A 27,646-nucleotide genomic window follows, 5' to 3' on the forward strand; every position below is an offset into this window, starting at 1 on the left:
CCTTAAAAAATGACAAAATATGAAATCACAAAATAATGAAGCTTTCAAACAACTTAGCAATTTCAGCATAAAAATTCAATTTTATGTTATAGTAAACAATATTAAGTTAGGAACAATGTTCTCCACGATTTCAAATAGACCACTCTTTATTTATTTATTTATTTTTATAAATTTGAAAGTCTCCTTTTTACTAACGAGGGTTTATCTGGACTGGACCTACTGTATTCTGTATATCTGCATTAAGCCAACCGACTGGCGAGTGACAAACTTAGAAATCATCCCAGAAGACATCCGGTCTTACGCAGCCTGGTTACTGGCGTAACTGGGATCATTTTCCTTGTCGGATTTTACACTCTTACCTAGGACAATCACAAATATTAAACAGTTACAAACATAAGTTTAAGATCATGTCCCATCAGGATTCGAATCCGCTACAATCGCAACAGTAGGTGGACCGGCCTGTCGCCTTTACCACTCCGCCAACCAATCCGGAAACCAATCTTTCTTTCTTATTACAGTAAAGAATATAGGCTTGTTTTTTTATGAACCTCTGAATTATAAATCCTTAAAGCACTTGATAAAGTTATATGTCCTTACAAATAACTAAGGCATTAACAATTTACAAACACTGTCCTCAACGACTTTAGTTCATTAATTATTTATTTTTCTAAAACATCTAAGAACTATTTGCCATCATCATGCTGATTTTCTGTGTGAATTTTCACGAAAAGGATAATTATATACATTTGTTCATATTTGTTCATATTACTGACACGAAGCTACAGCATAATTTAATCCTCATTGACGTTTTTTATGGGAAATATAATTTCAACTTATAAAGTAACAAATAAAAGAGCTTAAAAATAGTCGAATTTTTATAAAGCACCTAAAATAAAATCTTTACTCTTCATTAACTTGTATCTCAGACAAAGCTGTTGATTCTTCTAAAGGTTTGGTTAAAAATAAATATTTATTTTTAATAAAATTCGATATTTTACTTTCAGCTTTCCAATATACAAAATAATTTTATTAATATTTCAAATATATTCAATAATATATTCCCAAATATTTATATATAAATGGTATTTCAATAAAAATAACCAAAAAACTGTATTAGTAGAATATATATAGTAACGATAATTAATTAGCTACATGTACAACAATATTCAAAATTGTTTAAATAATTAATAATACGTTATTTATTTATATCTGAGGTATTTTCATTAATCAATAACAATATTACACATTAATTGTAACCCATTGTCCTTGGAAAATATTCAATTTAATAAATGAATCACTCTATATATTGGTTGATATGTGATTATTTTAGAATGAACGATTTCACTTATTTAATTTTAAAGAAATAAACTGTGAATACGTCGAATAAATTCGCTACAATTGATTGTTTCAATTAATCCATAAAGTTTGTTTTGGTTCCTGGTTCCTATTGAAACTATAGTAATAGTTGAATAATAGTTTTTTTTTAATTTTTATTCAAACAAACAATGGATAATCGATTAGACTTAATTTTTTCATCTATTCTAGTTAAATGCTTATCGACTATTCACTGTATTTAAATTAAACTTACATGCTAAGGTGCATAAAGCGTATGTTTAGGTCTGTTAATTAATTTCAATTAATTTAGTGTTATTTCATCATAAGACAATATAATTTAGGTAGAAATTTCGTAGTAGGTGTTTGAGAAAAAATGGGTCATCACATTTTAAAAGTTTTAAAATTTCTGTTAGAATTATTTGAATTATATTATTTAAAAAAAGTATATGCTTTAATTATGTTTCTGTGAGTATATAATTAGATTTTATAGACATTTTTATATACCCTGGAACAAAATACTACTATCCAACTGAATATGCCTGAGCCCGAGAGATGTTTTCAAATATACTAAGTGGTTTTTATTGAATGTTTGTTAATTTTATAATTAGTCTAATATTACTAATTACTTTTTAAATAGTATATCGAATCGTAATAGTGAGATAGAATATTTCCACTGATTTTTGTTAAATATTACAAAAATAGAATAAAAATAATCCGTTCTGTTAAATTATTTAACGTTTGTACCAAATTTATAAATACTACTTCATTTTATATGGAAACTTTACATTGTTTAAAATAAAGTATATAAATTATTAAATTTAATAATTAATTCGAATAAATGTTATTGTAAATCTAATTAAATATTATAAATAGTTTTAATAAATTTAATTTCTTTCTGTAAAAATATATTCGATATTATTTTAAATAGAAATAATAAATTTAAGGTAAAACATCGTTATATTTCCTTCCGATTTTTGTGAAATGTTAAAATAAAAATTAGTTATTTTAATCAACAATATATACAAATATATTCTGCTGTATTAAATAAATTAGCTTTTGTATCAAATTTCTGAATATTTTTATATGTTATATTCTATAGTTTATGTTATGTGTCAATTTTTATATTCTTTAAAATAAAATATATAAAACACTATTTATTAATTGACAATTAATTTGTAGAAACATTATTTTAAATATAATTAAATGTACGAATATATTTAATAATTTCTCTTTTTTGCGTCTAAATATATATAGGAGATTATTATATATTGATAAATATGTTTCATTTTTAAATTATTTAATACATTAAACTAATTACATACATTAAATTAATTAATAAATTTTTTAAAATAGTATAATAAATTTATAACGTTTTTGTAAAAATGTTAAATTAATTTGACTAGAAGTCTAAGAGGCAGAGGCTTTGATAGATTCCTCATTAAGGTAGACCCCCTAGGAGCAACTACTTTTTCAGAAAGGACTATTTTTGAAGTTGATGAACAACTAATTTTACAGGTATATGCCTTGCGTAAAATATATTTAAATAATTAACTTTTTCTATTCAACGTTGATAATAATTTTAAAGAATCTTTGGAGATTGACTTAAAGTTACCAAATTATTGCATAAACCACTTGAGGATTTATTATTTTATGATTATGATTTTATTGAAAATTATTTTTTTTGTAATTTTGTTACATTTTCTATAAACTTTTAAAAAATGTTGACCCTTTTTTTGTCTCGATTTAATAAATCACATCACTCAAGCAACACAAATAAAAAGATCTGAAACTCAGGTAGCAAACTTGAAGTGTAGAAAAGTGTAGCTTGCCAGTTTGCGTTTCGTTAACATATAGATTATTGACCATGAACATCAGTTTTAACATTTAGTCCAGCGATATGTATGCGTTTCAGTTAAACTCACTTGACACTGTGAAAATTACAGGACACCATATCTGAACCTGTGACGCGGATTCAGCATCCAATGTCCAACATAACACAAGAAACATCCAGATACATTTATAGACATCATCTTCACATCGAGTGCATTTATTTGTAAATTGTATATCGGTGTGTTAGTGACTGTATTCCCATAATATCTCTTTACAATCACGTAATCATATAAATATAATATATTTCTATATTTGTTACGTTAAAATACGGAATAATATACTCTCAACTCTTTTTTTACTAATGTTTTTCATCATTTTCATTTATCTCTTGAAAATAATCCAAGTTACCCTGCAAACTATTTTTGTTACCTAGCAGCCAAGGTCATCGAATGACAAAAGAAAGATACCGAACGAAAATACTAGGTACTACCAATAAAATACGCGCCTGTCTCGATTTGGAACGACTACGGTTTCTTTCTGCCAGAAAAATGTCATTTTTTTATAATTACAGAATATTTTTACGATTATTAGAGCGTGAAAACAGTAGTTCTGGGTATAACATCGACTTTAAAAAGGTATACTAGAAAATGTCGTTTCTCCTTACCTGTAATTATTATCCGGTTTAACCTTAACGATGGTCGACTACTGTTTTCTTTAACCAGTTGCCATGCTACATGCAAATAAACGGTTCTTTTAATATTTTCTGTTATCAATAAACTATGGAACAATAACATTTACAATAAATAATATTGGAATGCGCCATTAAATGATCTTAAATTTCGCAAAACTTAACAACCCGGTAGAAAAATAGCTTCAACTCCTTTAACCAACTAAAATTTACAAAATAACTGCTGGAACTCGCAGCGCGGTGTTTCTTCATTCGGACAGCAACAGCAGGAACAGCATGAGTAGCGTCACGGCGTAGATCTGTAGACTGGTGGCTGACGAGGCGGCCTCTACCGGAGATGGAATGGCCGGGCTTTCCATTTCCATTATTTCAACTGAAAAAAAATGTTAATAATATGAAGATAAATTTATTTTAAGTAATATAATTATTATAGATTCAAAAAATCTGAATCCCTTCTCAAATATTATTGTGTTAATTTTTGCTTTAAACATCGTAAAATGTAAAATTTGTAAATGCTTAAGAGCCGAATATAAATTGATACGTTAGCTAATGGACATTTATCACACCTAATTTTAAAGGATCAGCTAAAATGTTCATAGTTCCTTATTGGTATACTTTCCGCTGATTGTGGATCTTTTTTTTTTCATACTCATAATTGGATCCCAACTAGCAGAGTCATTTAGCAGCTATAATGCTTAGAATTGAAAACTAATTAAATAAATCAATAACCAAACTTATGCAGTAAATATTGAAACAAAACAAATACGTAGACACACGAATAAATAATTAAATAAATAATAAAATCGGATGAAAGTAAATTTCAAAATCAAGACCAATTTCCTTGAGAAAGTCAGTCCAGCCACTTGACTTGGCAAGAACATATCCGTTAATGAATCAGACAAGCCATTACGTCTTCTGATAGTTAATAAGTTTCTGAATTTCGTTAAAACATGGTTCCTCACATATGAGACATATTTCTACCAATTCGAACCCTTAGGAAGAAATGGGTGAATTGGCAGTGACCAATCAACTGCCAGTTTAATTTTATGTGTAATTATCTTTAATTATCTTTTTTTTTTAAATAGATAGCAGTGGAAAAGAAGTAGTTCCTAATGGTCCATATTTGGTTTTCCTTCTTCAGCAGCTCTCATTCAAGCTGCGCTAGGCTATTTATCTTAATTTCTGATAATGGGGTAAGATTTTTATAATATAATGTATTTATAATCTGTTGAGCACTTGTAGTAGTGTCTTTGGTGAAGTAATTAGTCAATTAGTTCCTAGCTCTGTCCTTGTGGTTGGTGATCCAATCGTATAAATCAACAATTTGCAGCACTAGAGGATGTAGGAAAATACATTATCTGTAGTTTGCAGTTAGTTTCACGAATAAGATCGTATAAGTTAGGTTTTGAACACATATTGTGAGACATATATCCTCCTAATTTTGATAAATTCCCTGATAATATTTGAAGGAATAATTTCTGAAAATTTAGTGAACTTAAATTAACAATTATAAGACATTAATGTCCAATTTAGCTTGACAATGGACATATTCCATGGCGGCTCAGATGTGAAATATATTGATACTAGATAACATAAGGATAATATGAGATATACCAGTTTTTTTTCTTATACCTTAGGGAGTCTCTATTTATGGACGACAGATGATTTTGAATCTGAAAAGAAGAAGAAAAAGAAAAAATATGTCACCAGCAAAAAGACGAATGTTCACATTTGGATTTGGCGGTATTGAATATGGAACTTGAATATGGCTATGTTGAACAGTGTAGGTAGGCTGAAAGATTTTAAAAACCTTTCCCACAATTGAAGCTACTGCTATATTGGAGAGCAGTGGAGAGACGATATTTTCTTGGCATACACCCGATCGAAGCTTAAATAAATTTAATAAATCAGTAATTAAATTTAAAAATGAGTATCTTGTTATATCAAAACCATTTAGAATCAAATCGTTTGAGAAGTGAATGTATTATCCTAAATTTGTTATGCAGTTCCCTTTGATATACCAAATGATATGCATTCTTTGGTATTTTATTACACTGACAGCTTATATGCTCTTATTCTTAACTATGGAGATAAATTAGAGTTAATATATATGGTGTTATAACTCATCAGCTTCAATGACTTTTTGGGTTGATAATTCAGTATGGCTGCATTTGGCTATTTGTTTCCAGTTATCAGAACGAGTTGCGTGTGGAAGGAAATGTCAAATACCGCACAGCAAACTGTTTTTTGCCTAGCAAGCAATGAAACCTGCTGCAATGCTTCGATATCACATCTTCAGTATGATGGTGAACTTATTGCATGTTAAGACCTGGAAATGGTTATTTCTGCAACTGCTAAGCTGTCTCAAACTTCTTGAGTTGGGGTTTCCTTCAATTGAATTTTTTTTGACCTCCCCCCTCGCGCCGTTCTTTGTCCATGATATCAAAATAATTAGTTTTAAAGTGACGAAGCCAAAGGATATGATGGAGCAGTATCTCCTTAAGTTTTTAAAGGTAATGGAGTTCGGCAACAGATTTCTTCAAATGAAACAACAAGTTGTGAATGTTGAAAAGGCAATCTTGAGAAATCCAGACTACATAGAATAGACAACACGGATATATCGTATAACCCACTAGAACTAAATAAAAAACTATTATATTACATAGAGAAACGCCAGAACCATTTAATTTCATAGTTGACTATATTGACAATGATTTTCCTCAATAGATAGCGCAGATAAAAATACATGCAAGCACGTAATATACAAGGCAGACATGATGTGCTTTGAAATGAGGCTTTGGTATACTGACATATTCTTCCAGATTTCTATCAATATACTATGGGGAGTAATTGATTTCATGGGAGATAGATAAAGTAATATGGACACTATGAAATGTTACATGTTCGTGACACTGTTTCGTGTAAATAATATGATGTGTATGTATTGCTCAGTTTACATTCAAAGGCTGGTAGGTTATATTTCAGCTTTCTTCTGCGAGAGTTAAAACAAACAATTGAGATCAAAGAGTGGAATAAATAAACAAAGAACGATGCAATTTTATTTAAAAATTTAGGTAAACACATTATTCTTTTAACTAGACTGGTGTATTTATTATTTTTGCAATATATATTTTAGGTTGAAATATGATAAAAGATAAATACTATATGAATTCATAATAAGTTTATAAAAAAAAAATTAAGCAATGGTAAATATTAACATCATGTTAGATAAAAAGTAAAACACATTAGCACTAAAATAAAATAACTATACTGGTTGGTCGTAAGATACTCTCAACTTGATCTAAAATCAAAGAGGTTCATTTATAAGACAATCATAAAGCCAATTTGGACCTATGAGGTGCAAATATGGAGTTGCACTAAAAATTCAATTCAACTAGTCATCCAACGCTGTCAAAAGAAGATTCTTCGATTGATTACCAATGCTTATCGCTAAGATTTCGCCTTGAAACACGAAAGAAGATTACTAAATCATACTAACGTGAAAGCAATACAACTGCTGGACAGCGCGCAGGATGTCAGGAGATTGAAGCGAACCAAACCATACGGACTTATATAAAGTGTATACCTTTAGTTCACACTATAGCTGGAAGTTATTATAATTTTATAACTGAGAAATACATTTTGATGTATTTTCTCGCAGTCGTCTGCTCCCCATAAAAAAATTGATAAATATTGAGGTATTATATTTAAAGATTATTGTTATAAAATATGGGACAATATGATATTTCATAGTTTGGACTTTATATCAATTATTTTGATTATTTACTTTATAGACCTAAGTTTTTAAAAATCAATAGTTAATTTAATTATTGTAACTTAATTTATTGTTGTATGTTAATATTAATTATTGTTGTATATTAAACATGCCAAAGTCAAAGATCAATTTTAAAATAGTTTTATTCATATATCCTCTATTTCTATGTATTTTAATTAATTATTCCATATTTATGTTTATAACACAAAATAAAGACATATTAAGTGTACTTATGTTTGATGCCCTGAAGTTGCTACTGTTCTGAAAATAATTTTACTTATGATACTTTGTTATAATGTTCAGTGGCGTAGTAATTTACACAATTAAATGCCATTTAAAGAAGGTTAGTGAGTATTACAGTTATTTTAATATATTTTTATACTAGCGACCTGCCCCGGCTTCGCACGGGTGCAATGCTGATACTAAATTAAATACACTACAGAAAAAATATGAACGTTGTATATAAAAACATAGCGGCCCGCTCCGACTTTGCACGGGCATAAAATATATATGCCTATGTCACTCAATGAAAACATGATTAAAATCGATCCAGTATTTTTGGTTCATTCATTACTGCCCTTGGCCTGCACGCATTAAATTTGGAGTAAAACAATTCCTCTTCCCCTATACTTACTATGAAGATTTCCTGCTATCTTTGGAATATCTAAATTCATACAATTTTTATTACATTACATATTTTTAAACGCAAATTTTAAATTTGTAATATCTCCGAAAATATTTGTTTAATTTACATGCTGTAAGGAACCATATTGATCTATATTAATTGCACACTGTATTTAAGGTACTTAATTCGATAAGGATTAATGCCGTATTGCTTAAAATAGCTTCGTAAATAAGCCATTTTCTCACGTAAAAAGTAAACAATAAAAATGGTTAATGTGGGTTATCCCTAAAAGATAAACATATACCATCGCGGACTTTTTTGTAGACCTTTTTATGGTGTACAATATTGCAGTACATTAATTTGATCTAACTCGTAGGGTTAGGCAGCGTTTTTGCTAATTTCTAAATAAGCCTAAAAAAATAGGTTAATTTACGACATCACCATTAGTATCATCATATCATCATCATTAGTATATTATGCATGTATTATACATATAAACCTTCCTCTTGAATCCCTCTATCTATTGAAAAAAACCGCATCAAAATCCGTTGCGTAGTTTTAAAGATTTAAGAGCACATAGGGATATAGGGACAGAAAAGGCGACTTTGTTTTATACTATGTAGTGATGATACAGATAATTATTATTTTAATCACATACATTTCTGATCTTAGGTTCAAAATGTTATGAAAACAAGATTTAGTAACGTATCATTTTTAAATTATTCCTTTTACTCTGTTTTGAAAAAACAACATGATTAAGTAATTAACTTCGAAATTCGACCACAGGGCGATTACTAATGCTAATTAAAGTCAGTCGGGTTGAATCTACATTATGCCCTTTTAACTTTTGAGTTAAAACATTATGATAGGAAGAAACTAGAATATGTTTCAGTTCTTGTTATTCTCTGATGGGGCCGTCGAGTCGAGCCATAAACAACGAATAATGTACCGTGAAGCAGAAATGAAAGTAATTATCTGCCGAATGAATTTTCTTAGTTTCGTTTTGTATGCGGGATCTCTTTATAATTCGGAATCTGTTCTCGAATTGAAGGGCTTCCCGAAATTACGAAATAAACAACTTCTTTGTGTAAATAATTACTCGAAGATCCTTTCGCTTTTGTCTCGTCTCTCCCGGTTCCCTATTTAATATTCTTTCCATTAAGGTCTCGAATAGATGAATTTTTTTTTCGTTCGTCTTATTTGGTTTCGCTTAGTTATTGGTTTTTCAAATGTAAATAAATTTGACCCTTTCCACCGTAATAAGAAATAACTCGTTAAACTTCATCCCCTTTAATCTTCTTGTCTGGTTTTGGATCATCGAGGAATTGGTTCGTTGAGTCGTTAACGCGATATAACTTTTTTAATTGTTGGCAAGTTTTGAGTAACTCTCTTCGTCAGTAGTTTCTTTTAATATCTTGTTAATTTAAGTTCCCAACTTAGTTGTTGCTTCAATGTGATTACCTATATATAAATTATTAACTTAAAATTCTCATATATATAGTGGATGGATGAGTACATCTAGCTGACCCTCCAGACATGCTGTTTAAATAATGGAAATTCAATTCAACTGAAATAATTAATATAAGAAATATTCGCAAAATGTAATGTTTCTTGCAATTCTTTTTGATGTAAAGTTGAGGCAAAGTTATTAGTTTTGTTTTTTTGGCGCGGAAATAAATAATATTGATAAATTATTTTGTGTGGTCTCACCAATGCCGGCAATGAGATAACTTTTTCGAGGCTTTTGATTGGCTCATATCTATAACACGCTTGTTTGCTACAGTTTGTTTATATGATTTTAAGCGTTTTTCTTAGATTTGTTACTTAATTACAATCATTATTATTTCATTGTACCTGTTAATTTAACGCCTCAATTTTGCCATCTTAAGAGCATAGCAGTAATTTTTATATATATTATGCATTTTAATTCTTTTGTCTAGTTTTTTAAAAATATTACTTTTTATTTTGTTTCTTCTATTTTGAAATATCATATAATTTTACATTATCTGATCTATAGTTTTCACAATAAAATTTAAAAATTAATTATAACATGTGCCAATACAGTTTGTGTTGAAAAAGTAAGTAAAATATTAACAGAGACAGACTTATGTGTAAACACATTGTATTTATGTAGAATTTTATTTCAATAATTTTTTTTGAGAAATTACATTTGAATTTTATTTCTAAATTCAAATTATAATTAGTCAATAGAAAGTGACATCAGAAATGAAATGCCTTCGTAATAAAATATTTTCTTCACGGGTATCTGTAACGGCAATTTAAACTAACCAATTAAAGGCAGCCAAATGGCGTTCTTAGCACCTTTTCCGCTAAGACTACTCAAAAACTCTTAAATAATATGTGTTAAGATAAACACTCTATATACCATTCTATAGTTTATCAAAATTCGATTAAAAATACGAGATTGTGGTGAACTAATTGTGAAAAACTCATCAAACTCAAAATTGGATAAACGTTCAAATCGAATGGACTGAGCAGTTAAAAATTATTAAATAGTTTTTAACTAGAAAATTAATTTCTACAATAAAAATATAAATTTTCGAACTCTTTTACCAATAAGTGACACATTAAAACTTCATCATGCCTTATTAAAGTTTACTGATAGAAGCATAGGGATATTTTTTAAGAACTTTTTTATTTTTCTATAATACCTTACTAATAAGCTTCGGTGACTAAGTAGAACACTTAAAATAGTTACTGTATATCTCTTTTTACTTACTCTCTACTGTGCTGTTTCTGATGTCCGCGTACTCGCTGTCATTATTTACATAACCTGGAATGGTAGCAACGCATGTTAGTCGCAGACGTCCATCTTCGCCGCCGTGCAGCTGAGATACTTCTATGGAGAGCTGTTTGATGGACGATGCTTTCGTTTCAAAGTAACCGTGTCCGTGAACGAGTCCATTCGAAAATGATTTAGTCAATGAGTCTCGTACCTGAAACAACAATTGTCATTAGTACTTCGGTAATATATAGACTAAAAAGGGGAAGGATGTCAAAGAAATACGAGATTATACTGTAGTTAGTAGCAGTGTTTGAATGAAAATATATAGTCAATTATTTGGGCAGGGGGGTCCATTATTGTCCGTAATTTAGTTAGAAATACCGCAGAAATATCGTATAGCTGGTTCTTTCATTCGCAATCATGAAGTTCTTACTAAATAACTAGCATATTGTTGCCATACGTCCTTTAACACATCTAAAAAAGATTAGTCTTTGGAGAATTTGGATTAGTTGGAGGAGAATCGGAATGTCATCAAACATCTTTCTTGGTCAGTATAATTGCCAAACATTAAATTTAGCTCCCATTGTTCAAATAGGAGTGCCTTTGGCCAATTACCACTACGGAGCCAGCTGTCCTTCAGAGTGTAAGTAACATGAGTGGACTTGGTTTAGTTTGTCTTTATTCTCCATCAGGTTTAGAATAGACTTTTTTGTTCATTATTTTACTAATAACACTGTATGACACAATTTTACAGAATCTAACAGAAATAAGATGATGTCTTTGGAATTCCTTATTCCACCGTTAAAATTGTTGTCTAAATATGGTTGTCTAACACGTCACGTTTCTTAGTAATAACTCCAGTTTTAGTGGTCAACATAAAAATGAGCCATATTTTCAGAAAGAAAATAACGAAATATTAACTCCTCATGTGAGCAGCAGCATCCTCTTTTATTACAAATCAGCAGTAATCTGCTAATAATTTAGCATTCCATCTTCCTTAATAACTCTTCCTTTGTTCTACCTGTTTTATGTCCTGGTGAAAGCATTCACCTTGATCGTCACTCACCTTTCCAAGATAAGGAGACAAATCAAAATGGGAATGTAAGAAATGTACTTTTGAAGACATTCTGCACCCCAAAATTGTAAAAAGTCATTCAGTAAAAACTCGATATTTTCAGCTTTAAGATTTTCTAAAAATTCATACTTTCTTTAGAGATAATCAAGCCGCTAACTCTTTCGAGGTAAGATTTTCGTCGAATTCGTTGTTTTATCTTAATAAATTTTCTTATTTGTGGACAAACATAGTTGTCTTCTTTTAATTTAGCATCACTTAATTTAGGGAAAACAGTTTTCAGATATGAAAATCCTTTACCACTCCTTTACCATAGCCTTGACAATTTTTTTGATTAAACCAAGTTTTATATGTAATGGTGGAAGAATCACATATTCTTGTGAAATAGGAGGTTCATATTTAATGTTTGATTTATCACAAATGAGGTTATTCAGTAAAGAGTGTTTGTTTTTGCCCAATCTTTAACTTCATAGTGATTTTTGGTGTCACTGCTGTCCCACAAACAGATAAAACAATAATGTCTTGTGAAACCTTCCTTTAACTGAATATGCAGTAGGTATGGAAGGATATCGGCTGCTACTATGAAGTAATACAGCTTTTAGGCTTTAATATAGTGGGAAATGTTTGAGCTTAATATTTTGACTTAGAGAGATGCGTTGACAAGATTTTAGTGCATGGTGAATTTCCTTCTTTGAAAGTTCTTATTTAGCTCAAGACCTCTTTAGGATGCCCGCTTTTCAACAGTTAGCACATTTGCGGAGTTTTTTAAGGTATTGTTAAACTCCGAGTATGGTTAAAATACATTATTAAGATTATCGACAAAGATACAGGCCTTCTTCTTATTTAACCTCGGCCACCCTTATGCTTTCCATAGTCAGTCTAATAAATAGATATTGTGTATATATCAGGTGTTCATATTTTTTCCATCCCATGTAGACGGATAATTTTGAAAGACTTTTAATATCGAGAATGAGTAAATGATATTCAAGCAAACGTACTAAAGAAATATGTCCCGAATATAAACTACTTTGTGGCAGTGCAGTCATACAGTAATTAAGTTTTTTCCAGCTTTCATTTCGGAGATGGGTATTTGCGGGATGGCCCGCTGACGAGAGATTAACGCACCAGCTGAATTAAGTTCAAAGTTTTTGTCTCTTTTAGTTCGGGCGGGATTAAGTTCTAACCGGCTTTGTTTCGAGCTTTTGTTACGACGATGACAATATACATTTTGTAAAATTGCAACGTGCTGCTTTGCATTTCGTTTTCATACGTACGAACTTTAATCAGATTTCAGGGTACTGCTTTAATTTTGATGGGAATATTAGATCAAACTTAATTTAAAACTTAAATGAACTAAACAAGTAATAGTTTCTGTATTACATAAATAATGAAATTCAAAAATTTATTTAGTTTCCTTCATTATTTTGGCTGCTATTTTGGAGTTTGAAGCATGAAGAATAATTATGAGGTTTGATCATGTTTTTAGCTTGTGAGTGATGATAAAATATCATTATTTAAAACACTAATATTTGATATTTCATTAGAATCAATTTTTTATCTTGCTTTATATCACATTATCGGCTCATTCTTTGAGAATAAAGAAAAACGAGTTTTGGATAATAATGTCTAGAGACAAAAAGCTTTTACTTTACTTTCAAATGATACTGATTTTCATGATTATTGTAAGTTTGAACTGTATGTATATGTACTTGTATATGAACTTGTATGAAATCATTTTGCTGTTGTTTATTACATGTTGTTTTTTAAAATAGCCTTAATGTATTAATCATTGAGTTTCTACAGCACGAAATGAAAATAGTATTAGAAAATATGTTTGCACCATTTTTTAATATGAGGCAACAAAATTGGAATAATTCGTTTATTTCTAACTTCAAACTGGTGAGTCGGAATCAGTGATTTCTTTTCAAAAAGATGATGCAAAGCGAATGGATTAGAAAAATTACTTATTATGAGTAATTGGATTATTCTTAGTTTGCTGTGCCAAAACCTATAATATTCAAGAATATAGAATATTGAGTTTAAAAACAAAAACAATTTCTGTTATATCGATTAGAAGAAGGCGACGTGAACAGATATACTATGTTGGACAACTAACCAACTAACTCCTCATTTTAAAGAACGGACAATCTAGGATAAACTTTGCAACATAGTTTGTGAACCGGATTTATGAGCAATGGGAATAAGAGTTCTCCTTTGATTTGTAATTTTAAATACAATAATGTAATGAAGCCATAAAGGTTTCACATCCATATACTTGCGTGTTGTTTAATTGTTAAACATTATTAATTAATTAGTTTAAAATATTATTAATAATTATATCATTTATCTTTCACTAATTATTTGATATACTTGTATTGGATTGTAATCTTATATTGTACATGACATATTCTTTATTTGTTATACCCATGTTTCGATCAGGTCTTCTGATTATTCACCAATAATAGTAAAACTTTCTTCAAAAATTACAATCAAAGATAAACCCCCTTCTCTGTGCAATAATAGAATTAACTGGCTCTTATTTAAAGAAAACTTAGACCGAAACATCTCGTTAATCTTACCGTAGGTAGAGAACTCCTAAAAGAAATAAAGACAGATAATTTACAACATATCTCTGCTGGAAATAAAAAACCAGATACTATAGATTTCTGTATTACAAAAAATATTGACACAAAAAAGTGCCATGCAGAATCATGTTTCGACCTGCCTTCTGATCATTCACCAATAATAGTAAAAATTTCTTAAAAAATTACCATCAAAAATAAACCTCCTTCTTTCTCTACGCAATAATAGAACTAACTGGCCCTTATTTAGAGAAAACGTAAACCGAAACATATCTCGAAACTTGGAAACAAACAGGAATAAATCTTACAAAAAATATACAGGAAGCTGCATATTCCGCGACTCTTAATAGTAAAATATTTTCCAAAACCAAGGAATTCAAGAATACCTAGAAAACTTGACACCAACTGAGGCTACACTATTCGTTCTGGAAAGCAACAAAAAAGCTTAGGACACTCCAGCAGCATAACCAACCTATTAAAACAAACGGAAATAATTGGGCTAGAAGCAATAAAGAGAAGGCCGATATTTTATCAAAATACTTAAAAATGTTTTTATACCTTTCCAGTCTCAGCTACATAAAGATGACGAAAATAAAATTACTGACTTTCTAGATTCGCTATTTTAAATGGACTTACCGCACGAGAAATTAACGGTCAAAAAAGTTAAACATACAATAATGAGAGAGATTAATATTAAAAAAGCTCCTGCTTATGACTCAATTACCGGAAAAAATTTAAAAGAACTATCAGAAAAGGGTATAAAACTATTAACATTTATATTTAATGCTATGCAACAAATTAATTAATGATTCTTAAACAAGGAAAAATATCAGAAGATGTGACCTCCTACCGACCTATAAGTTTATTACCGATAATATCGAAAGTTTTCGAGAAATTGTACATAAGCATTGTACGTAAGAAGCTAAACTATATAATAGGAAAAAGAAACATTATTCCAGAACATCAGTTTGGCTTTCGCAATAAGCATGTGACTATAGAACTAGAATAAAATAAAAGAAACGAAACACACGATGAAAATAAGAATAATAAGATCCAGTCACAGCATCCATAAACCTACAAACCCACCTGGAGCAAATACAATTATGATTGGAAACATGGCGCATTAAAGCCAATGAAACAAAATCCACGCATGTAACGTTTACTCTGCGTAGAAGAACATGTCCACCAGTGAATATCAATCATCGTCAACTCCCCCAAGCAGAGAACCTGGAAGAAGCACATACTCTCTAAACGGAAACAACTTGGACTTAAATTATATCAAATGTATGGCTCATCGGGCGCAAATCCAAGTTATCATTAGATAACAAGGTATTGCTGTATAAATCTATACTCAAGCCTATTTGGTCATATGGAATCCAACTATGTGGTACCGCTAGCAAATCTAATATATCCATCATTCAATGGTTCAAAATAAAGTGTTGCCTGCCATTGTTGATGCTCCGTACTATGTTTCAAATAAAGTGATACAAGGCGATATTCCTCTAGAACCTATAACGAATGTAATTCAACGTGTTTGTGTGAAATACTTCGAAAAAGTGTCAGTGCATCCCAATGGACTCGCTAATCAGCTAAATATGCGACGTGATAGTGAAGTGCATAGACTAAAATGTTTAGCACCACCTGATCTGATTACTGGACCTATATAGACTTTAGAATAAGCTTTAGAATAAGACTAATTAATTAGGATAATATTTTATACAGAAGATTGCTTAATGAAGTGATTTTCTACATGCCATGTATCCATGTATATATAATATAAACATAAGGAATATTTATTGCCAATAGGGCAGATTGTGGAATCACAAAGAGTAAAAAATAATTGTTATACCATATCTAGAAGTATATAACTATTACTGGAGGATTGTTTGATATATTTAAATATTGAAATTTTTAACCTGATTGATATTACCAGATATACCGTAAAACCATTACTGGTTTCTTTAACAGATGTCAGTAGATTTAAGTATGAAATGTTATGATTATAAACAAATGTCATTTTTTTCTATTTATATCATGTTTCAAAGATATATATGTTATATTTTGCGAAATAAACACCATCAAAGACTCACTTTCAAAGACCTCTTTGAAAATGTGAAGTTCCGTGCCTGAAAACGTGCATTTGCGATAAATTACTTTTCTTAAAAAAAGCCGTTGGAAATCATCGTTTGTTAGTAGAAACTCACGGTGAGCATACTTTAAACATAAAAATGTTACCCAAGAAATCATTAGTGACAGATTACGATCAATTGAACGATAGATCAATGGAAAATTGAAAAATCGTCTGTGAAATGCTGTTTCAAATATATGATAGGAAGTTATTTCTGCATGCAATACGGGTGATGAAAAGTGGATTTATTTTGGAAACCCTAAGCCCAAAAATGAATGTTTATCACCTGACTAAGCCGGCCGATCGACTCCAAGGCCATATCGTTTGGGTCGCAAGACAATTCTCTGTATTTGGTGGGACCAGAGCGGTGAGGTGTATTATAAACTTTTGAAACCTGGTGAAACAGTTAATAGTAATCGCTACCGATAATAAATGATCAATTTGAACTATGTATTGTTAGAAAAGCGTCCAGAATGGCCCTGGAGACACGGGAAAGTGATTTTACAGCAATATAATGTGACGTAAATAAAGCAAAACCGGCTAAGCAAGCGTTGAAAGTACTTGGATGGGATATATTATCGCACCCTCTGCACTCTCCAAACATTGTTCCGTGAGACTATCAACTTCTCGTATCAATGCGACACGCGTTTACAGAGGAGCATTTCGCCAATTTCGAACAAATCAGGAAATGACTCTCTGAATGGTTTTGCCAAAGGAGAAACATTTTCTTGAAAATTATGTAGTTTTTTTTTAAATAAATGTAATGACTTTCCAGTACGCTTAGTGGTAATAATTAACGAGTTTTGCTTACTTTTTCATCATTAATTAGCCATGTGATATGCGGTGGTGGCCGGGCTGGTGCTGTAGTACAGTTAGCGTCCAATGTTTCACCAACGATGTACATATCCTTCTTAAATGTTATCTTCGGATTATATTCTTGGGGATCTGTAATAATAAAGCAATATATTATTAAATATATTTTTTTAAACTCTTGAAATATAAATCACGATCGTCTCAAACGACAAAAAAACTTATCTTAAATTCAGTGCCAGGAGATCTGTTATAAATGTTTTGCTAATTAGTTTTGCAATAACGTAATAGATAAGCCGAATAAAGTCCGATATCTATTAGGCCGAGGCCCAGCCTTTGGGTAGAACAAAAAACACGAAGTGAAATCAGTCGTGAGCGAGCTTAATAAATTAACGAGTTTGTTAGCTTTCGTACAACCCGATCGTTTTTGTTCGTTATAAAATATAGAAACACAGAGAGAACAAAAGAAAACATTTGTAAATAAATTATGGTTTGTCCCTTTGGTCGCACACCTTCGTTATTCTCTGTAATTTTTAAGTGAAATTGACATCGAGTTTCTTTTTGAGGGTTACATTAGTTTGAAAATAATAAAATATACGAGGGCAATATGGTAAGTCAGCGACATTGTGAATTTTAAATACATCACTGCTGCCCTCAATTGTCATATATTATTACACAACTGTGTTCGATGAAACCGCATTATTTAGTTTATATTTGATAGCCATTGAGAGCAGACAACCCCTCGACTTTTAACAAAAATGGAAAAAAAATCAGTGTGTTGATTTAGCATAATTTTTTGGGGAAAAAAACTATTATCGAAAGGAAAGAAAGGATTGATAAATACTACAGGGACTCTATTCCTTCAATTTCAGTGGTTAAGAAGTGGTTTATTGAGTTTGATTGCTTTCGTACAGTAATGTTAAACGTTCGGGTCGTCCGAATAAAATCCATGGAATAATCCATGAGACACCAGACACCAAGGAATAATGAAAGCAGTATGTTCCTCCAGGTGAATATGCACACAAGAGGGCCAAGTTGTATTTAGCACACGTGTATAGTCACTATACATTTAAAAGAACATATCAAATTGCCCGCGTATGTCAATTTATAGCTCTAGGAGCCACAGTCTTTCAAGCTTCCTCTAAATAAATTCGAATCTTTTTGAATACTATAATATTTATGTTTATTATATCGGCTTAAATAACTGAGTATAAGTTATTCCTTTAGTATACAAAGAAACAAAATATAGGGTTGGGAAAATAATTTCAGTTTTTCCTAATAGGTAGCTCTAAAGTGGCATAGGTCTTGTAATATTTCTTTAGTGAATAAGGGAAGTAGTGGCATTTGTTGTGAAACTTTTTGTTCACTCAGTTGGAAGTTATTTTTCTTTGAAAATAAGGATTTTAGAAGGTCATTTTCATCATATTTTTAATTATACTCCTCCAAATGCAAAAATGCAGTGCAAGTATATTGAAAATTATGTTTTATTAATAGAAATCTGATGAGTGTTTAAGTACGAATTAATTGTAATGTTCGTTACGTAATGAACATTACTAATTACATTTAAGCCAATGTTAAGTATTTGGTGTGACTTGAAAGGCATTTTCATTCATTATGAACTGATTTAATCTAGCTAAACCATTAATTCAACTGTCTACTTTCAATAATTAATGTTAGTGAAGCAGCTAAGATTTCACACATTCACCGTACAACCTGGTATTTAACGGTAACTACCAGGTAACGGCATTAGACACTCTGAGAAAACGCGAAAATTAATGAAATAATTTTTTTCCTAACTTCTTGTAGTTAGCTGTTTGTGTAAACTTAGATATCCATCTAACTCTTAAAAGATAATGTATGCACATTATTCTGTATTTGATTATCACATTATTACAGTTAGAATTAACTTGTTATTGTGCAAAATTATCATTTAACATTTATATGTTGATATGTATATATTTAAACTAAACCTTACCGATGATTGTTAGATCTTTAACATCTGAGTCTTTGGTGAATATGCTGGGGGTCTCCATAGAAACTACGCAGTAGTAGGAGCCTGCAGCAGCAAACGTGAGGTTATACAGGGTGATTTGTCGATCGTTGCTGTTTGAAGCCTGAAAATAAAGAAAGTACTATTATTACCAGTTATTAATATTAGTTTCCTATAATTCGATAATCTAACGGGTCATTTGAAAAGTTTCGGCGATCACCTCTTCATTCGACGAACATTTCTTCTCAGCGAACATTCTTTTGAAATCTGAGAACAGGAAATAGTCGCTGGGGGCCAGATCTAGAGAACACGTTGGATGAGGAAGCAATTCGAAGCCCAATTCATATTGCCATCGTTTTTACTGACTTGTGATACGCTGCATTGTCGTGGTGAAAGAGAAAGTGCCGACTTTCTTTTTCTTCAAATGCTGCGGCCGTTTTTTTCGCGATTTCGTCCTTCAAACGGTCCAATAACGCTATGTAATAGTTGCTGTTACTGGTCCTTCCTTTTTCAAGGTAGTTAATGAAAATTATTCCATGCGCATTCCAAAATACAGATGCCATAACCTTGCCAACCGACTGTTGCGTTTTCCCACGCTTTTCGCACGGGTTTATCGTATGCATTCCATTCGTATGACTGTCGATTGGACTTAGGAGTGAAATGATGGAGCTATGTTTCATCCATTGTCACATATCGATGCAAAAACTCGGGTTTATTACGCCTGATTATCTTCAAACACTGCTCCGAATCATCAATTCGTCCTTCTTTTTGGTCAAAAATGAGCTCGCGCTGCACCCACTTTAGACAGAGCTTTCTCAGATTAAAATATTCGTGAATGATATGATGTACACGTTCAGTTGATATCTTTACAGTGTATGCTATTTGTGGACACAGAAGACATTCGGTCTTACCTAGCTTGGTTACTGGCGTGGCTGGGATCATTTTTCTTGCCGGATTTTGCGCTCTTGTTTAAGTACAATCACCCAGCAGGAGGACCGACCTATCGCTTTTACTGTCCGTCCAGAACAATATCGTGGAAAATAGCAGAACCATACCGTATGTTGTTTTATACAATTATTACGCCTGATCATCTTGAGCACTGCGCGGAAAACAGCTGGAATATGCGTAACGACACAATAATATTATTCTTCAGCATAACAATCCGTGGCCACATGTTGGAAAACTGGTGAAAACATACTTGGAAACATTAAAATAGGAAGTGATATCCCACCCGCCCTATTCTCCAGGCCTTGTTCTTTCTGATTACTGCTTGTTCCGATGTGGGTCGTGACTTATCTGAGCAGCGTTTCATTTCTTATGAAGTTAGAAAAAAATGGGTCTATTCGTGGATAGCATCAAAAGGTACATCGTTCTTCCGAGACGTAATTCGTAAATTGCCTAAAAGATGGGAAAGTAGCAGCTAACGATAGAGATAGATCAATACTTTAAAAATAAATACATTGTACGGATTTTTCACAATAAAGCGTCAAATGAAATAAAAAAAATCTTTAAAATTAGGTTATAGGTCTAATAAAACTATCTGAAGCTAAGAAATATAAGTGAAAGCTAATATGTTGTTAGAGTATAGTATAAAATTAATATTGAACAAACAATATGTTAACTATATTTTATAATTATATTTGGATTTTTATGAGAATGTTGACACGCATATTAAATCTAACCTAATGGTCGTATAAGAGACACCAAGATGATATAAACAGTTTAAAAATAGACCTTTCCTGATCGATCATTAATGAATCGACTTGAATAATAGAAATTCGGGTTCCGAGCGGGGCCTTACGAAATCTCCTTTTGATGGTCATCAAATCTCGAGTACAATGTGAGGCCCTTTACTTAAACGGATTTGTCTTTAGCGGAGGGCCTCAATAATGAATATTAAACATGCAGTTGGGAACGGGGGAGACCTTCTGAAGGGTCTCAGTTATCTTAATAAAACAATGTTTTGTTATGAAAATTAGTTTGAGAGCTTGTGTATGTTTTGGTTTATGTAGCGAAGTTCCATTGTTGTTTTTACGTCCTGCAGCGGTTGTCTTTGTCTCTATATTTCTATTACTGTAATGGACAGCCGGCGTAGTGGCCGAGTGGGCGGTATCCTGCTGTAGTATTGTATAAAGCTTGTTTTTAAGAATAACTGCATAGGACTAAGTCGCTAAATATCACTGAAACATTATAGCGATTAATAAATTTTGTTCTTCTATTTTAACAATACATTATATTATATATAAACAACATATATGACATTTTAATGTTAGGTCATTTCATATATTATAACTATAAACGCAAACAAATATTGAACAATCCAATCTAATTGTTAGATTCGGTGGTTTTGATACTTTTCAAAATAAAATAATATCAGATTTATAAATCAATTTTAAAGGATTTACAACAGATATTTTTTTTATTACTCTTCGTGAGTCCACAATCTGCCCTATTGCCAATAAGTATTTCTTCTGTCTATATTATATATACATGGCATGTAGAAAATCACTTCATTAAGCAATCTTCTGTATAAAATATTATCTTAATTAATTAGTCTTATTCTAAAGCTTATTCTAAAGTCTACATATGTCCAGTAGTCAGATCAGGTGGTGTTAAACGTTTTAGTCTACGCACTTCACTATCACGTCGCATATTTAGCTGATTAGCGAGTACATTGGGATGCACTAACACTCTTTCGAAGTACTTCACACAAACACGTTGGATTACACTCGTTATAGGTTCTAGAGGAATATCGCGTTGTATCACTTTATTTGAAATATAGTACGGAGCATCAACAATGGCGCGCAACACCTTATTTTGGAACCGTTGAATGATGGATATATTAGATTTGCTAGCGGTACTCCATAGTTGAATTCCATATGTCCAAATGGGCTTGAGTATAGACTCATACAGTAATACCTTGTTATCTAATGATAACTTGGATTTGCGCCCAATGAGCCAATACATTTGATATAATTTTAGTCCCAGTTGTTTCCGTTTAGAGAGTATGTGCTTCTTCCAGGTTAGGCGTCGATCTAAATTCATACCAAGATATTTAACATACTCTGCTTGGGGGAGTTGACGATGATTGATATTCACTGGTGGACATGTTCTTCTACGCAGGGTAAACATTATATGCGTGGATTTTGATTCATTGGCTTTAATGCGCCATGTCTTCAACCATAATTGTATTTGCTCCAGGTGGGTTTGTAGGTTTACTGATGCTGTGACTGGATCTTCATGGGATGCTAAGATTGCTGTATCGTCTGCATATGTTGCCACAGTAGTTATTTTTGTGGTGGGCAGATCAGCCGTATACAGAAGATACAGTACTGGACCCAGTACACTACCTAGCGGAACTCCTGAATATATGGGATTTAATTCGGTATGTTCATCGCCTTGATTTACAATAAAATGTCTGTCAGTGAGATACGATTTTAGTAGCTGATAGTCCGGATGAGGGAGAAGTTTCTTTAGTTTAACCTGCAAGCCCGTTTGTCATACTTTGTCAAAAGCTTGAGATATGTCTAGGAAAGCAGCCGAACAATATCTTTTGGCATTTAGGTCAGCGTTTATTTAGTTTACAAGTCTATGCACTTGTTCTATAGTCCCATGCTTATTGCGAAAGCCAAACTGATGTTCTGGAATAATTTTTCTTTTTTCTATTATATAGTTTAGCTTTTTTATGTATAATTTCTCAAAAACTTTCGAGATTATTGGTAATAAACTTATAGGTCGGTAGGAGGTCACATCTTCTGGTATTTTTCCTGGTTTAAGTATCATTAATATTTTAGCTACTTTCCCGATACTAGGGAAGTAATTAATTCGTAGCATAGCATTAAATATATATGTTAATAGTTTTATAGCCTTTTCTGATAGTTCTTTTAAAATTTTGCCAGTAATTAAGTCATAACCAGGAGCTTTTTTAATATTAATCTCTCTTATTATTGTATGTTTAACTTTTTTGACCGTTAATTTCTCGTGCGGTAAATCCATTTGAAATGGCGAATCTAGAAAGCTAGTAATTTTATTTTCGTCATCTTTATGTAGCTGAGAAGGTTTAAAAAAATTTTTTAAGTGTTTTGAGAAAATGTCGGCCTTCTCTTTATTGCTTCTCGCCCAATTATTTTCGTTTGTTTTAATAGGTGGGTTATGCTGCTGGGATCTCCTAAGCTTTTTTGTTGCTTTCCACAACGAATAGTCTGTAGCCTCAGTTGATGTCAAGTTTTCTAGGTATTCTTGAATGCCTTGGTTTTGTTCAATTTGGATTAGATCTGTCAGCTCTTTTATGGCCCTATTAAATTTTCTTTTATTCTCTTCAGTCATTTGCTGTTGCCAATTTCGTCGTAACTTTCTTTTTTCTGCTATCTTTTTCTGTATTGTACATGATATATGTGTATTTTTTCTTGGAAATGTTTCACTGTTGGGAGTCGCGGAATATGCTGCCTCCTGTATATTTTTTGTAAGATTTATTGCTGCTATTTCTATATCCATTTCAGTTTGTAACGGTAGGTTTAGAGAGATATTTCGGTCTAAGTTTTCTCTAAATGAGGGCCAGTTAGTTCTATTATTGCACAGAGAAGAGGGTTTATCTTTGATGGTAATTTTTGAAGAAATTGTTACTATTATTGGTGAATGATCAGAAGACAGACATTTTTATATTTTAACTTAGGCGAGATATTTATTTTTATTTCTCTGTATATGTTGTATCCAAAAATCGAAATTACTTCTCACTATATTTTATAGCGACATGGATAGTCAGGGCACATCTACCATCTATCATCTGCTTGGCTTCAGCAGAACTTGTTTAAATGCCCTTAGTAAAAGATCCATATCTCCGAGCATAGTTAGAATTTCTAAAAGTATTTTATATACGTATTCCTAGTGGTTTCAGCCCTGATAATGAACAAACAAAAAGTCGATTTTTTAAAAATCCTTAATAATATTGTTATTTTAAAATTAAAAAAAATCAGTCAGAAGATTGGTTAATAATTATCAATTAAAATTCAGTATACGTACGTTTAACTTAGCACCGGGGATTTCCCAGGTTCTGAAGGGCGGTCTGCGATCCTTCACGTACAGGAACAATTTGTGTTCGCCTTTTCTCCATTCCACCTTGTGCAGATGTTCTGGCTTCACACTATGGTCACATCTGAGGGTCACGTTTCCACCCTTAACGGCATACCTGGGCACGACCAGCTCCAGATGCTCGATGTTACACCATATTGCTGTAATAAAGTACAACACCATTAGTCGGTTACAGTTAGAGTCTAATTTATCTATTTTGTTTTGTCATAAATTGTGATTAAGTGAGTATTAAATATCATAAAATACATATAAATTATAATTTGAAAATATATTATTCGGCAGTTAATAATGATATTCATGTTCATATAAGATATTTAATTTAGAAGAAATCTGAACAGCAGTTTATTTAAAATTTATTATTTAAAATCATAAAAATATTGATTTATAATAATAATAATAATATAAGAGTAACGGATTTTATATATTTTTAAATTATGTATGTGATTAATTAGCTAAAACAGCAGAAAATTTTTAAATTTTAACTATGAGAGTACCTATTTGTTAAGATATAAATTGTATGGATGGTAAAACTATTGATTAAGTCTACGAATTTATGATGATAACATTGTGTGACAATTCTTTTTATTCTATAGTATTAAACAATATGTTATTTTTTGTCAAATTTTACCTGCTGAATACAAAAATTGAAGAGGATATTTTGTAACACGTTCCATTTTAAAGTGACGATAAATTAAAGTTATTTAAATAAATAATAACGGTATGAAACCCTTGAATCATATTTATTCATTAATATTATGAATTTTATAAAAAAATAGTAGTATATATTTAGAAATAGACAATGAATCAAAATAGCTCAGGTTGAATTGGCCAATAGAAAAAATGAGCTATATATTCTGAAAGAAAATGATAAAACATTAACTAATCCTCTTTCATTACAAACCAGCAGTGATCTCCTAACATTAGGGGGGGGGGGGGCAATCGAAATGGGAACGCAAGAAATGTATTCTACACAACACATTTTGGGTACCATCGGTTTACATTTTTAAAATAAAATTATTCACTAAAAATTCAACTTTAAGATTGCTTAAAAATCCATGAAATATTTTCTTTAAAGATAATCAACCCGCTAACTCCTTTGCGGTAAAATTTTCGTCGAATTCATTCTTTTTTATACGTTTTCTTATTTGTGGGTAAACAAAAATGTTTTCTCTTAACTTAGCATCACTTAATTTAGAAAAAAATAGTTTTCAAATACAATAACCCCTTACCAATTTTATCCATGGCCTTGATAACTTTTTTTCAAAATTAAAAGAAGTTTTATATGTAAGGGTGGAAGAATCAGATTTTCTTGCACAGTAAGAGGTTCATATTTAACATTTGATTTACCTTAAGCAAAGTCAGATATTCTTGGCCTATCTTTAACTGTGATTTTTGATGTCTTTACAGTTCCACAAGAGAAAACAATAACAATTCGTGAAACCTCCCTGTAGTTCAAGCAATATAGCAATACATTTTTAATCAGCGTAAACCTTCCAGTTGTAATCTTTGTATTTGATTAAGTCTAAAATTAGTTTCATGTTTTCATAGGTTTCTTTTAAAGTCACTGGATATCCAATAGGTATAGCTATCATTGTGGAGTGCTGCAGCTTTCATGCGTAAATAGTATTCACACAATTACTAAAGAACGTGACGTGTTAGACAACCAAATAAATAGACAATGTTTTTAACAGCCGAAGAAGGAATACGTAATCTTATTTATGTTAAAGAAATGCGACACACAGTGTAATTTTAAAATACAGATGCAAATTTTTTTGACATGGCTACCGAAATATTAATTTTACATAGTTGATAGTAACTATAACACAAAATATTTTAAATTATATATGTTTGATAATCGATGTTTGAACTTTTTTCAGCAGCTCTGTAGAAAGAAAAAAGTATCTATATTGTAACAAATTACCTTTTAATATTTGGGTAAATAATTAATAATAAAACTTTATATTCCTACTATTAACTACTATTTTATACTTTATCAACTACTTAATCTCTACTTAGACTTGCTTTATCCTAATAAATTCTCTTATGAATTCTTAAACTAGATCTCTGTTTAGCCTCTTTTACTTTATTTGACTTTACTGATAACATTTTGGTTCATAAACTGATTATACGAGAGTATTGATTGAATTGTACGAAACTTATGTCTCCTATGAGACACGTACATAAGAGGCTGAAAAATGATAAAATCACATTTGATTAACAAAACTATTTGATTAACTAATTGTTTAAGGAAGGAAGATGCGGCTGGTTGAATGACGATACAAATCGATATTTAGAGTACAAACAGACCAACCCTCAGGCAGTCAAACAAGCCAGATGGCTGGATGGTCTAAGTCGTACTATATAACGGTTTCCTTCTAAAGAAACAGCCACATGGATGTACGCAGTCATTATTCCATCTGAACAGCTTATAGTTGTTGTAGAATTATGTTTCAGTATCGCCTGTACCTTTGTCCGCAAGTTTTCCTTTGAAGATCTTCGAAAATACACTGTTTCTTCGAAATTTCCATGGCATCCCTGCAATTCAATATAGATTACAATAATCTATGGTTAAGAAACTAAGTTACTGCAAATTGTATTTGGTAGCCATCCAATATGAACTGCAAGCTTCTGTTCAAATTCCAGTAAACTATGTTCACAGCAACTTAATATGAGTCCTAGTATACTTTGAGCAGCTTTATACTTTGAACTATAATGTATGTGCCGGAAATCTATGGTCTAAGGTTTTTTTAAAGTTTGAATGTTTCTTACTAGGAATAGTTAGTGGCTAGCGGTCGTTGAACAGTTAGTCTTCTTTTCTTGATAATTAATGAATTCAAAAAAACCTTATGATATCCCCGGGGTTCTATCAACTACACCAGTTATAATGTATCGAAGGGTTTAGAAAAGGTAAAACTTCAGTGTAGCTTTGTATTGCCATTCAACAAGTCGTCTATTCTTTTCGTTAAATAAAATAGGG

General features: G+C 31.2%; 1 protein-coding gene and 1 long non-coding RNA gene across 2 annotated transcripts; one reads left to right on the forward strand and one right to left on the reverse strand.

The window, feature by feature from the left end:
• Positions 1–3,983: 3,983 nt before the first annotated feature.
• On the reverse strand, positions 3,984–25,911 carry LOC143201723 (uncharacterized). Its single transcript, XM_076412961.1, has 6 exons — positions 25,899–25,911; positions 24,601–24,860; positions 19,567–19,705; positions 17,593–17,726; positions 10,994–11,210; positions 3,984–4,226 (listed from the first exon to the last, which is right to left on the reverse strand). The coding sequence occupies exons 1-6, from the start codon at positions 25,909–25,911 to the stop codon at positions 4,102–4,104; spliced, it is 888 nt and encodes a 295-aa protein (XP_076269076.1). The 3' UTR covers positions 3,984–4,101.
• LOC143206772 (uncharacterized) lies at positions 4,936–7,619 on the forward strand. The gene is made up of 3 exons (XR_013008518.1): positions 4,936–5,046; positions 5,491–6,927; positions 6,990–7,619. It is a non-coding gene; the product is annotated as an uncharacterized LOC143206772 (long non-coding RNA).
• Positions 25,912–27,646: the final 1,735 nt, after the last annotated feature.

Source organism: Rhynchophorus ferrugineus, unplaced genomic scaffold (genome assembly GCF_030347505.1).
Source record: "Rhynchophorus ferrugineus isolate W39M unplaced genomic scaffold, kcgeb_rfMv2 rfM1, whole genome shotgun sequence".
NCBI classification, from domain to species: Eukaryota; Metazoa; Arthropoda; class Insecta; order Coleoptera; family Curculionidae; genus Rhynchophorus; species Rhynchophorus ferrugineus.

Bases quoted from the DNA above. Each gene is read 5' to 3' on its own strand.
- LOC143201723 (XM_076412961.1), bottom strand. The intron at 17,727-19,566 runs GTAAGGTTTAGT...TTATTATTACAG, and splicing joins TAAAGATCTAACAATCATCG to ATCCCCAAGAATATAATCCG. The intron at 4,227-10,993 runs GTAAGTAAAAAG...ATTTTTTTTCAG, and splicing joins CAGAAACAGCACAGTAGAGA to TTGAAATAATGGAAATGGAA.